At 44.2% G+C, this 12963-nt stretch overlaps 2 protein-coding genes across 2 annotated transcripts in view; one reads left to right on the top strand and one right to left on the bottom strand.

The window, feature by feature from the left end:
- The window catches only part of LOC124553492 (protein PRRC2A-like), a 1723518-nt gene that overhangs the window by 1309532 nt on the left and 401023 nt on the right, over nt 1–12963 (top strand). The window lies entirely within an intron of this gene.
- Nucleotides 11708–12963, bottom strand: part of LOC124554202 — a 92606-nt gene continuing 91350 nt past the window's right edge. The window contains exon 7 of the mRNA XM_047128267.1: nt 11708–12737. Coding sequence (XP_046984223.1) covers nt 12451–12737 — 287 coding nt within the window. The 3' untranslated portion in view covers nt 11708–12450. The remainder of the gene's footprint in view (nt 12738–12963) is intronic.

Raw genomic sequence — 12963 nt, 5'->3', positions numbered from 1 at the left:
TCGGGAACTACTTAAACCTAACTAACCTAAGGACATCACACACATCCATGCCCGAGGCAGGATTCGAACCTGCGACCGTAGCGGTCGCGCGGTTCCAGACTGTAACGCCTAGAACCGCTCGGCCACTCCGGCCGGCTCCATACTTCAGTGGAACGCGAAGAAACCCTGGAAATACCCTTTGCCCTGCACTTCACGCTTGTTTGCGGAGTGTAGATGTAGACGTACAACCTGCAACGGAACTCGCTTCACACGTGAGCCACCAACCTTATTCTCCATTCGTCCTCTGCATCAGTCTTCTGATTGGTTCGATGCAGCCACCACGAGTTTCTCTCCTGTGGCAACGTCTTCATCGCAAAGTATCACTTGCATCCTACATCCTCAGTTATTCGTTAGATGTATTTTAATCTCTTGTCTTCCCCTGCAGGGCTGACCCTCTCTAGCTCCGTCTAGAACTCTGCATCTTATTCCCTGATGTCTTTCATCATGTCCCTTCGTCTTGTCAGCCTTTCCCATTTGTTCCTTTCTTCGACGTTTTTGCGGAGACATGGTCCACCTAATTTTGAAGAACCTCTCTACAGCACGGTATCTCAAACGCTTCGATTCCCTGCTTTGCCTGATTTCTTACAATGCTGCGGTCCTAGCGTAAATTCTCAGACATTTCGTCCTCAAATTAAAGCCTATATCTGATACTAAACGACTACTCTTGACTACCAATGCTCCCTTTACCTATGCTAACCCCCTTTATGTCCTACTTGCTTCGTCCGTCATCTGTTATTTTGCTGTCAGTGTTGTTGTTCTTGTTGTGATCTTCTGTCCTGAGACTGGTTTGATGCAGCTCTCCATGCTACTCTATCCTGTGCAAGCTTCTTCATCTCCCAGTACCTACTGCAGCGCACACCATTCTGAATGTGTTTAGTGTATTCATCTCTTGGTCTCCCTCTACGATTTTTACCCTCCACGCTGCCCTCCAATACTAAATTGGTGATCCCTTGATGCCTCAGAACATGTCCTACCAACCGACCCCTTCTTTTTGTCAAGTTGTGCCACAAACTCCTCTTCTCCCCAATCCTATTCAATATTTCCTCGTTAGTTACGTGATCTACCCATCTAATCTTAAGCATTCTTCTGTAGCACCACATTTGGAAAGCTTCTATTCTCTTCTTGTCTAAACTATTTATCGTCCACGTTTCACTTCCATACATGACTACACTCCATACAAATGCCTTCAGAAACGATTTCTTGTCATTTAGATCTATATTCGATGTTAACAAATTTCTCTTCTTCAGAAACGCTTTCCTTGCTATTGCCAGTCTACATTTTATATCCTCTCTACTTCGACCATCATCAGTTATTTGGCTCCCCAAACAGCAAAACTCGTATACTACTTTAAGTGTCTCATTTCCTAATCTAATTCCCTCAGCATCACTCGACTTAATTCGACTACATTCCATTATCCTCGCTTTGTTTTTGTTGATGTTCATCTTATATCGTCCTTTCAAGACACTGTCCATTCCGTTCAACTGCTCTTCCAAGTCCTTTGCTGTCTCTGACAGAATTACAATGTCATCGGCGAACCTCAAAGTTTTTGTTTCTTCTCCATGGATTTTAATGCCTACTCCGAATTTCCTTTTGTTTCCTTTACTGCTTGCTCAATATACAGATTGAATAACATCGGGGAGAGGCTACAACCCTGTCTCACTCCCTTCCCAACCACTGCTTCCCTTTCATGTCCCTCAACTCTTATAACCGCCATCTGGTTTCTGTACAAATTGTAAATAGCGTTTCGCTCCCTGTATTTTACCCCTGCCACCTTCAGAATTTGAGAGAGATTATTCGTCAACATTGTCAAAAGCTTTCTCCAAGGCTACAAATGCTAGAAACGTAGGTTTGCCTTTCTTTAATCTAGCTTCTAAGATAAGTCGTAGGGTCAGTATTGCCTCACGTGTTCCCATATTTCTACGGAATCCAAACTGATCATCCCCGAGGTCGGCTTCTACCAGTTTTTCCATTCGTCTGTACGGAATTCGCGATAGTATTTTGCAGCCGTGACTTATTAAACTGATAGTTCGGTAATTTTCACATCTGTCAACTCCTGCTTTGCTGTCCAGGTAGCACAAATACTTAGCATGTCTAATTCGTTGTCCGCAATTTTGATGTCGATTTGTAATTGCTCTCTTGGACATTTCATTTATTTTCATCATTGATTCTTCGATGTGTACCAAACTATAGCAGCCCACCCAAAAAAAAAAAAAAGCTGACACGACCACACCTAGCAACAGAAAAGCAATGTCATATTATGGCCTCCGTTCTCCCATGCAAGTTTTGACCCACAAACTTTTCAGCTACTATCATACTTTCGGAGTTATTCTAGGTGGGAATAGTTAGTGGTTCAAATGGCTCTCAGCACTATGGGACTTAACTTCTGAGGTCATCAGTCCCCTAGAACTTAGAACTAGTTAAACCTAACTAACCTACGGACATCACACACATCCATGCCCGAGGCAGGATTCGAACTTGCGACCGTAGCAGCAGCGCGGTTCCAGACTGAATGGCCTAGAATCGCTCGGTCACTGCGGCCGGCACTTAGTTATTCATCTCCTCTGTTGTTACTTCTACATGTTATATATAACCTTTCCTTCCCTACGTCTTACTCCTATTTTTCTCGGAATGACGAACATTTTTCACCATTTTACACTGTTGAGCACGTCACGTCAGAGCTGTCGCTCTGGTGCCCTGGATGGGTCACGTATCCAGCTACCTTAACGCAATCTCACGATGCCCCAAAAGGGTTGGATTCGCTTGTTTGGGGGAGGAGACCAGACAGCGAGGTCATCGGTCTCATCGGATTAGGGAAGGATGGGGGAGGAAGTCGGCTGTGCCCTTTCAAATGAATCATCACGGCATTTGCCTGGAGCGATTTAGGGAAATCACGGAAAACCTAAATGAGGATGTCCGGACGTGGGATTGAACCGTCGTCCTCCTGAATGCGAGTCCAGTGTGCTAACCACTGCGCCACCTCGCTTGGTCCCAAAAGGATGAAACATGTCACTGACATTAAATAACTTCGCAAACGAGACTGTTTTCTTTTGTGAAACACTTTTAAACCGGTTGCTGTAACAGCCTGGCACCATAGAATGGGAAAATTTTTACATGAATTTGCCGCTTAAATGTCTTAGCTAGACAAACATATCACCGAATTTTCATTACTCTACTTTATTTCTTACTGGAGGTACGAGGGCTGTCCAGAAAGTAAGTTACGATCGGTCGTGAAATGGAAACGACTATGAAAATCCGATAAAGCTTTGGAAAGATGTGTTGGGCAGTGTCTCTAGTATGACCCTAGATAGCATCACGTTGCTCTTCTTATTTCTGAGCTCACAGTGAGCGCGTAAAGATGTCTAGAAAACAGTGTCTCCCGCCAAGTACGAGGGCCTGGCGAGAAATTGCGCCTGAAGCTATGCAGCCAACATTACATAACTGTCGTGCGGTTTCGTCTTCAAGACAATTCTCAGCCGCATTCTGCAGCGGCAATGAAGATTCTCCTGCATAGTTTTCAATTGGAAATGTTTGATTATCCACAATACAGCGCGTAATTATCTCCCTCTGAGTTTCATCTCTGCTCACATGAATCGCTGGCTATGAAGTCAACATTTTGGCACAGACAACGAGCTGTAGGCCAGCGTAGAGAATTGGCGGAAAGCACTGGCGGCTGCCTTCTACAACGAGGATAATGGAAAGTTGGTGCAACGCTACGACAGATGTCTAAATCAGAACGGCGACTAAGTAGAGAAGTAACTGGAAGGTGTAGCTAACTGTTACAAATAAAACATTTCTGATTTTCACTGTGGTTTCCATTTCGCGATCAATCGTAACTTACTTTCTGGACAGCCCTCGTATTTTTTTCCGTCGGTGTACACGTTAAAGATGATGGGTGATAATGCACAAACCTGTCGGACACCTTTTCGTATCAGAACAACTACTTGATTTGTCATTCCGTAAATAATGGCTCTCACATATTTTTGTAAAGCCGGCCGCTGTGGCCGAGCGGTTCTAGGCGCTTCAGTGTGGAACCGCGCTGCTGCTACGCTCGGAGGTTCGAATCCTGCCTCGGGCACAGATGTGTGTGATGTCCTTAGGTTAGTTAGGTTTAAGTAATTCTAAGTGTAGGGGACTGATGACCTCAGATGTTAAGTCCAATAGTGCTTAGAGCCATTTGAACCATTTTGTCTGTGGTGTCACCGCCAGACACCACACTTGCTAGGTGGTAGCCTTTAAATCGGCCGCGGTCCGTTAGTATACGTCGGACCCGCGTGTCGCCACTGTCAGTGATAGCAGACCGAGCGCCGCCACACGGCAGCTCTAGAGAGACTTCCTAGTACTCGCCCCAGTTGTACAACCGACTTAGCCAGAGATGGATCACTGACAAAATACGCTCTCATTTGCCGAGACGATAGTTAGCATAGCCTTCAGCTACGTCATTTGCTACGACCTAGCAAGGCGCCATAGCATTTGATATTATTTTATATTGTGGTTACAACATGTACCGTCAAGAGAGATGTTCTACAATTGTGGATTAAAGTTAAGTATTACAGCAACTACGTACTTTATTTGCTACTATTAATTCCTTTAACTGTTCCAGACCTCACGCCAATCTGCGTCAGCTTAACGCGTGCCTTTCGGCTTCCTCTCATTGTGACTTGGCTGTCTTGCCAAGTCACAACATTGTCATTCCGTAAATAATAGGTCTCCCAATTTTTTTTGTAAAGTTCCTTGTTATTGTTCGATGATAATGATCTGTTCCTGAAAACATTTCGTCCCGTCTGCCGTTGTCAGAGTCTTCTTTTAATTATGGTAACTGGGTGTAGGATGGTGTACGAAGTCGCACTTTCTTTTGCAGACAGGCGCAGCTCGGTCTTGCAACACGGACTCCACCCTACGGGTCGTAAAACACCCCTCCTCGGGAGAAATCCGCCGACACAGCACTCCGTCGCTATTGCAAATTCTGTCCAGGGCGAGTGCGGGGGTGGGTGGTTCGTATGTTGTTACACGTAGCGCCACCAGCGGCGCGCCCGCTGACGTGTCCCTCGTGCACGACTACCACCCCCTCACCCCCCCCCCCCCGGCCACCAACCCTCACGGCTTTCGATATTGGTTCCTTTCTCGCCAGCGCAGGGGCGGAAACCTTAGAAGTCCCGGGCGGCGGAGGAATTGAATATTCTTTGCGCCGCTGCAGCGCGTTTGTCAACACGGAGGGGCGGGGGGGGGGGGGGGGGACGCTGCTTAAAGGGACAGAGCTGTGTGTTTTGGAAGGAGGAAGGGGGGGGGGGGGGAAGAGCGTTACGTGGACTTTCTGCTCCTAAGCGCGATCGCATGCGTTTACGCTTTATCTTTGTCGGCAGCACAAGGACCTCATTGCGAAGTTGCTTTACGCACCAGTTCGCAAGGGCTGGCGGAGCTACGGTTCAGTCATGGCCATCCGCAGAAATCTTTTAAAGAAGAAGGGGACGGGGGGTAGGGAGGGGTTGGATTCTCCAAGATTTCCAGTTTCGATGTGTAAACCGAGCGAGGTGGCGCAGTGGTTAGCACACTGGACTCGCATTCGGGAGGACGACGGTTCAATCCCGTCTCCAGCCATCCTGATTTAGGTTGTCCGTGATTTCCCTAACTCGCTTCAGGCAAATGCCGGGATGGTTCCTTTGAAAGGGCACGGCCGATTTCCTTCCCAGTCCTTCCCTAACCCGAGCTTGCGCTCCGTCTCTAATGACCTCGTTGTCGACGGGACGTTAAACACTAACCACCACCACCATCGATGTGTAAGTTCTTAAATAAGTTTGATAATACAGGGTGATTCAAAAAGAATACCACAACTTTAGGAATTTAAAACTCTGCAACGACAAAAGGCAGAGCTAAGCACTATCTGTCGGCGGATTAAGGGAGCTATAAAGTTTCATTTAGTTGTACATTTGTTCGCTTGAGGCGCTGTTGACTAGGCGTCAGCGTCAGTTGATGCTAAGATGGCGAACGCTCAACAGAAAGCTTTTTGTGTTATTGAGTACGGCAGAAGTGAATCGACGACAGTTGTTCAGCGTGCATTTCGAACGAAGTATGGTGTTAAACCTCCTGATAGGTGGTGTATTAAACGTTGGTATAAACAGTTTACAGAGAGTGGGTGTTTGTGCAAAGGGAAAAGTTCTGGACGGCCGAGAACGAGTGATGAAAATGTAGCACGCATCCAGCAAGCATTTGTTCGCAGCCCAGGAAAATCGACTCGCAGAACTAGCGGAGAGCTGTAAATCCCACAATCAACTGTATGGAGAGTCCTACGAAAAAGGTTAGTTATGAAACCTTATCGTCTGAAATTGGTTCAAGCACTGTCTGCAGCTGATAAGATTAAAAGAATCGATTTCTGTGATTTTATCCTTGCTCAAATGGAAACAGATGAATCTTTCGTTTCAAAGATTGTGTTTAGTGATGAAGCAGGATGGAGCTCCACCACATTGGCACTTATCTGTCCGTAACTACCTGAACGTCAACTACCCGAGGCGATGGATCGGCCGCCAGGCAGCCCGTGACAGAGCACTTCATCACTGGCCTCCAAGAAGCCCTGATCTTACCCCCTGCGATTTTTTCTTATGGGGGTATGTTAAGGATATGGTGTTTCGGCCACCTCTCCCAGCCACCATTGATGATTTGAAACGAGAAATAACAGCAGCTATCCAAACTGTTACGCCTGATATGCTACAGAGAGTGTGGAACGAGTTGGAGTATCGGGTTGATATTGCTCGAGTGTCTGGAGGGGGCCATATTGAACATCTCTGAACTTGTTTTTGAGTGAAAAAAAAACCTTTTTAAATACTCTTTGTAATGATGTATAACAGAAGGTTATATTATGTTCCTTTCATTAAATACACATTTTTAAAGTTGTGGTATTCTTTTTGAATCACCCTGTATATTGTGCCGAAGAGCTAAATTTGACGAAAGTAGAGAAAACCTTGTTTATCTGAAAACGAGTGATAGTTACCCACTTCCTTCTAGGTTTCATTAATACGTAAACGATAAGCGTATTTGAGTAGTATATGCAAGTTAAACGTATTGATTCTGTTACCTAGCGACTCACCCTGACTTCGCACGGGTACCGCTAAATATCTCTGTCTGGACGATTTGATTATTCTTCGTACATCCATACTTAAATTGGATGATGGTGGGACACAGCTGGTATAATTTTTATTAAAAATGGAACTCCTCCAGCTGTACTTAAGATTTTATATTTATTTGGCTACTAGTTTCGACGTTGCGTCAACGCCATCTTCAGGCCCGTACGCTTTGATGAAATCAATTGTGTGTGGCTGACTTCTACAAGTCCGCGGTGAGACCAATACGTGCTCCACATGGATGGCGGGCAGTAACTAGTGTGAAGCTTAAACCAGTGGGTCAAAGACAGTAAACAGATCTGTCGAAACTAGTATCCAAATAAATATATAATCTTAAGTACAGCTGAAGGTGTTTCATTTTCAATAAAAAGACTTGTTTATTATGTGTAGTGATGCACACAAACCGCCCTCGAGTATCGGGCTGCATATTAGTGAAAACCGTACCAAGATTTCTACAATACTTCCTGAGACCAGCCTTCGCATACAGACAGAATAACACCATTACACATAACAATTTATGTCTGTTATCAGTATTCGGCTAATGGGAATGAGACGTGGACTTTGATGGTAAAACCCTCCAAAACTGCAGTCTCTAAACGAGCAATGGAGCCGCGCGGGATTAGCCGAGCGGTCTGAGGCGCTGCAGTCATGGACTGTGCGGCTGGTCCCGGCGGAGGTTCGAGTCCTCCCTCGGGCGTGGGTGTGTTTGTTTGTCCTTAGGATAATTTAGGTTAAGTAGTGTGTAAGCTTAGGGACTGATGAACTTAGCACTTAAGACCCATAAGATTTCACACACATTTGAACTTTTTTTTTTTTTTTTTTCGAGCAATGGATACACTCATACTGCGAATTACTGGCAGACTAGGAAACAGAAAAATAACTCAGATAACATATTAGAGTGAGAGACTTGATCACGACCGTAACGGGATTTGTCACCCTGAAAAATGCATTCCACAATGTAAAAAGGTGCAAGATGTTCGAAATGGGGAAGGGTGGGAACTATACAGTATGCTCAAGAACAAAGAGGGACCAATAAGAACTGAAGTTGAAGAATGCGGTGCTCGGATTAAAAAGGATGTAAGACAGGGATGTAATCTTCCACACCTACTGCTCAATCTACACCTCGGAGAAGTAATGACGAAACTAGAGGAAAGGGTTAAGTGTAGAATTAAAATTTCTGGTGAAAGGATATCAATGATGAGATTAGCTGATGTCATCTCTCTGCTTCCTAGAGGTGAAGAATAATTACAGGATGTGCTGAGTGGAAAGACTGAGAAGTAACAGAAGTGAATTTACCCATAAACTTAACATCAAAATTGACGACCTGCAAGTAGGCGAAATTACGGAATTCTGTTCCCTTGCCGGCCGTGGTGGCCGAGCGGTTCTAGGCGCTTCAGTCTGGAACTGCGCAGCAGCCACGGTCGCAGGTTCGAATCCTGCCTCGGGCATGGATGTGTGTGATGTCCATAGGTTAGTTATGTTTAAGTAGTTCTAGGTTCTAGGGCACTGATGACCTCAGAAGTTAAGTCCCATACGGCTCAGAGTCATTTGAACCATTTTTTGTTGCCTTGGAAGCAAAATAACAGATGACGGACTAAGTAAGGAGAATACAGAATGCAAATTATCACAGGGACAGAGGGTATTCCAGATAACGAGAAGTCTACTGCCATCAAACATAGGCTTCATCTGAGGAAGAAATTTCTGAGAATGCACGACTGGAGCACACCTAGTTTATAATAGACTTGGAAAATATAGAAAAGAAGAGATTCGAAGTATTTGATATGTGGTGCTAGATAAGGATGTTGAAAGTGGGGCCGACTGATAAGGTAAGGAATGAGGAGGTTGTCCGCAAAATCGGCGAGGAAAGGAATATGTGGGGAACACTGACAAGAACAAGGGATGGAATCGTAGGACGTGTGTTAAGACATCAGGGAATAAGTTGCACTGTTCTAAAGGGAGCTGTTGCGGGTCAGACTGTAGGCGGAGGCATAGATTCGAATACATCCAACAAAAATTTGAGGACGTTGGGTGATTACAATGGAATTTCTGAAAACCATGGATCCGGTACATTAAGTCCAGTTAGGTTGTGGAGGATAAGATGAGAAGAATTCCCTCAGTTTGCTGTAAACGTTTATTTATGTCTTTATACATACAACAATTTTTTTCTTGTTTTCATTTCAACAGTATCTTATCAGAAATGCTTACCTAGTTCACAGCTTCCTGATTTCCAATGACACAAAAAATACACAAAATAAATTGGAATTTAAGCTAAGGAAAGAATTACAGGAGAAAAATACCAGTCATCAATAAATTGAATAAGTATTTTCACATCAATCAGGACAGAACCGCATTTAGACCACGGAAGTAAAAATTTAATAAAACAAAGACATAGATCATTACCAGCGGTTGGTGTTCGTCTTCAGTTGATGGCTTTTAAATCTGTTAGACAGTGGCTGCATGATCTGAATCGAGTTCAAATTTGAGTTCTCTATGTAAAAGATGAAAAATTAGAAAGGTGAACAAAGAATAATGACAACTTTTGTCTTCACTGATATTCTGTAAGACCCATTATCAAGCCTAAGCCATTGTCTTGCGCCAACACGAAAGCTTTATTTTTGTTCAAAACAGATGATAAAGAAAAGATGTGTTGCAGTGCAATTATTGCAAAACTTCACTTAATATTTGCAGCTATGGGGAGCTTTTCTCACTACTATAAGATTTTAAACGCGATAAAGGAATGTAGTTTCGATACAGAACACAAAACCACAGCGCTAGTAACACAAATCTGAAAATGAGTGTTCAACACTGGAATACCTGAATTTTCGATGCTACCGTAGAAACGTTGCACATATCTTCCTGTAGAACAAATGGAAATGTAGATTGTATCATTCACTAGAAACTGCAACCAAACGTCGTTAGAGGTATAACAGACATGTTGGCACTTTTCTCAAGCCTTTGTTTGTGTTTGTTGTATAAAAATTACACAAAATACACATTTATAAAAATCCCCTACTAAAGTTAACACTTCGACAGTAAAAATTCATCGTAACACAAAAAAATGGTTTAATAAATAAGAAATAACATTTACTTCCAAAGTTTGGAACAATCAATAGATGAGATACAAAATAATGATTGAAGATGACGACTGTAGATGAATATAAACCGAATGTATTATGGTAACAATTGATAGCGGTCACTGCATCATCATGGCGATATTGGGAAGGGACATACGTGAAATGAAGGAAAAATTGCGTGAAACTAGAAACAGAGAAATCAACAGGGGGTACAGATGTCATCACTTGAATTATCACATCTGCAGCCGCAAAGCTTTTTACTGTCTTCGTCTTGTCATTGTAGTTTTTCCCTCATTTCAGCTGAATCATGTTGATATAAAGGACATACTGCATCCTGTTTACATCAGTGGACGTAAAATTAAATTAACTGTGCACTTCATAAAGGGTGAACATGTACACTTTGCTTTAGGGAGGTTTTTTGAGGATTACAAAGCATTTGATTTAACTGAACAAAAAATTATGTTTAATATGATCTCGGAACAAGTAAGCTGTTAATCAGTTTAAATCGATTTGCAAAAGTAAATAAATAAAACATGATTTTGCGACTGGTTGCTGCTTATTTGGTAATTTTATGGTTTACAGTCGCTGCACAACTTGGGAACCACATGGAGCCCACCATTCATAAGTAATTGTACAGAATGTATTTATATACCATGCACTGGCTCGTATGTGCTTCTGTACACTCATGCAATTGTCTTTCTACCCGTCTGCACAGCTGTAAGTAGCCATTTACACAAAGCTCCCAATTTAGAAGAGAGAAATTTGCACCTCTGTACAGATAGCACAATTGTGCGTAAGACAATTTGCATTATCTTGCAAGATCAAGATGTGGAGTGCGATGGGGCAGTGGATAATTTTCGCTGTCGTGCAGTAGACTGCTGGTATGATCAAACCGACTGCACAGGTTTGTGGTGACGGTTTGCACTATTGTGCACATTCCAGGATAGTACTCATGGTGCAGACTATGGGATATTGGGAGGAACTGTTTTCTGTTTACACACAGTGGGCAGTTTCTGCTCTTGTGTAGGTGGCACAATAATGCAGTGGACAGGCTCTGGTCCTATTGCAGTCAAAATATTGTAACAATTTGCAAACTGTGCAATAGTGTAGGGAATAGTTATCTCTGCTACATAGATTGCTTGAGTGTGCAGCAGACAGTTTGCATTGTCGTGCAGACAGCCTGACTGTGCAGCTGACAGTATGCACTTTCATGGAGACAGCCTGACTGTGTAGTTGACAATAGGCATTGCTACACAGACAGCCGAGCTGTGCAACTGACAGTTTGCACTGTTATTGAGACAGCCTGACTGTGCAGCAGGCAGTTTGCATTGTCAGACAGACAGCATATCTGTGCAGCAGACAGTTTGCACTGTCATGCTGAGAGCCTGGCTGTGCAGCAGACACTTTGAACTTTCATGCAGACAGCCTGACTGTGCAGGAGTCAATTTGCACTGTCATGCAGACAGCCTGGCTGTGCAGCAGACAGTTTGCACTATCATGTAGACAACCTGACCATATAGCAGGCAGTTTGCATTGTCAGACAGATGGCCTCACTATGCAGCAAACTGTTTGCATTGTCAGACAGACAACTTAAATGTGCAGCAGACAGTTTCCACTGTCATGCAGACAATGTGACCATGCCACAGACAGTTTGCACTGTCATGCAGACAGCCTGACTGTGCAGCAGACAGTTTGTACTATCATGCAGACAAGCTGACTGTGCAGCAGACAGTTTACACTGTCATGCAGACAGACCTGACTGTGCAGCCTTTTTGCAATTATGTACTAAAGAGTTTGCAGCTGTGCGTACATTACCTGAGCATGCAGCAGACAGTTTGGAATGCAGTGCATATGGCCAGATTATGCAGCAAACAGTTGGCACTGTCACACAGATGGAACACTTTGTACTTCCGTGTACTTTGCCTACCCATGTACAGGACTGTTTGTGCATGCTGCACGACAATGTGGTGACCAACTTACTCGGTCATATAGTAGCCTATATCACTCTCCAACACTATGCAACAATCCCCTCCCATATTTCCATGAATGTGCAGCAGATGATAGTGATCAAGTAGATGCACGTACACAGAATTCACTATTATTTCCAGTTATACGAACAAGAAGTCCTCTTCACACAAACCATAAACCATCCATACACAAGGCGAAACCAGTGGATCCAAATCCAGCCTCACATCACATTGTCACAGAGTCTGTAATGCAGAGGATCAGAACTTCCTGCACTCCGGGTTGGCGAGCGAGTAGAGTGCGCCAGAGTAGACCTTCTTGGGCGTGGCACGCCACGAGATAATGGCGGCTGCCTTGAACGGCTCGGGGTCGCACCCCGAGCAGACCCGCATCACCTCGGCCACCTCCCCCTCGGCAGGCTCTCGGGGGTAGGGCTCCGCCTCTGGCTCCAACAATGGAGGAGGTGTCCCAGGCTGCAGCAACAATGGCGCCGCCTCCACAGGCAGCTTACTGAAGGCGAACGAGCCCGACAGCACCGGCGAGGAACCTGCAACACCCGACCCACACTCAGTTCTGGTTCTCTAGCTGTCAATTCTTCATCACTGTATTACATATACACTACATATACCCGATGGTCATTCCACAGAAAATGTCTGGGATTGTTTCAAATTGTAGATTAATGTAGTAATCAACATTCACACGATTTGCTAGTTCTCTGGGATCCAATCATTGTAATGTGACTACAACTGAACATAGGATACCTAAAGGAACTT

This window comes from Schistocerca americana, chromosome 11, assembly GCF_021461395.2.
Source record: "Schistocerca americana isolate TAMUIC-IGC-003095 chromosome 11, iqSchAmer2.1, whole genome shotgun sequence".
NCBI lineage: Eukaryota > Metazoa > Arthropoda > Insecta > Orthoptera > Acrididae > Schistocerca > Schistocerca americana.
This window is presented reverse-complemented; position numbering and strand designations above follow the sequence as displayed.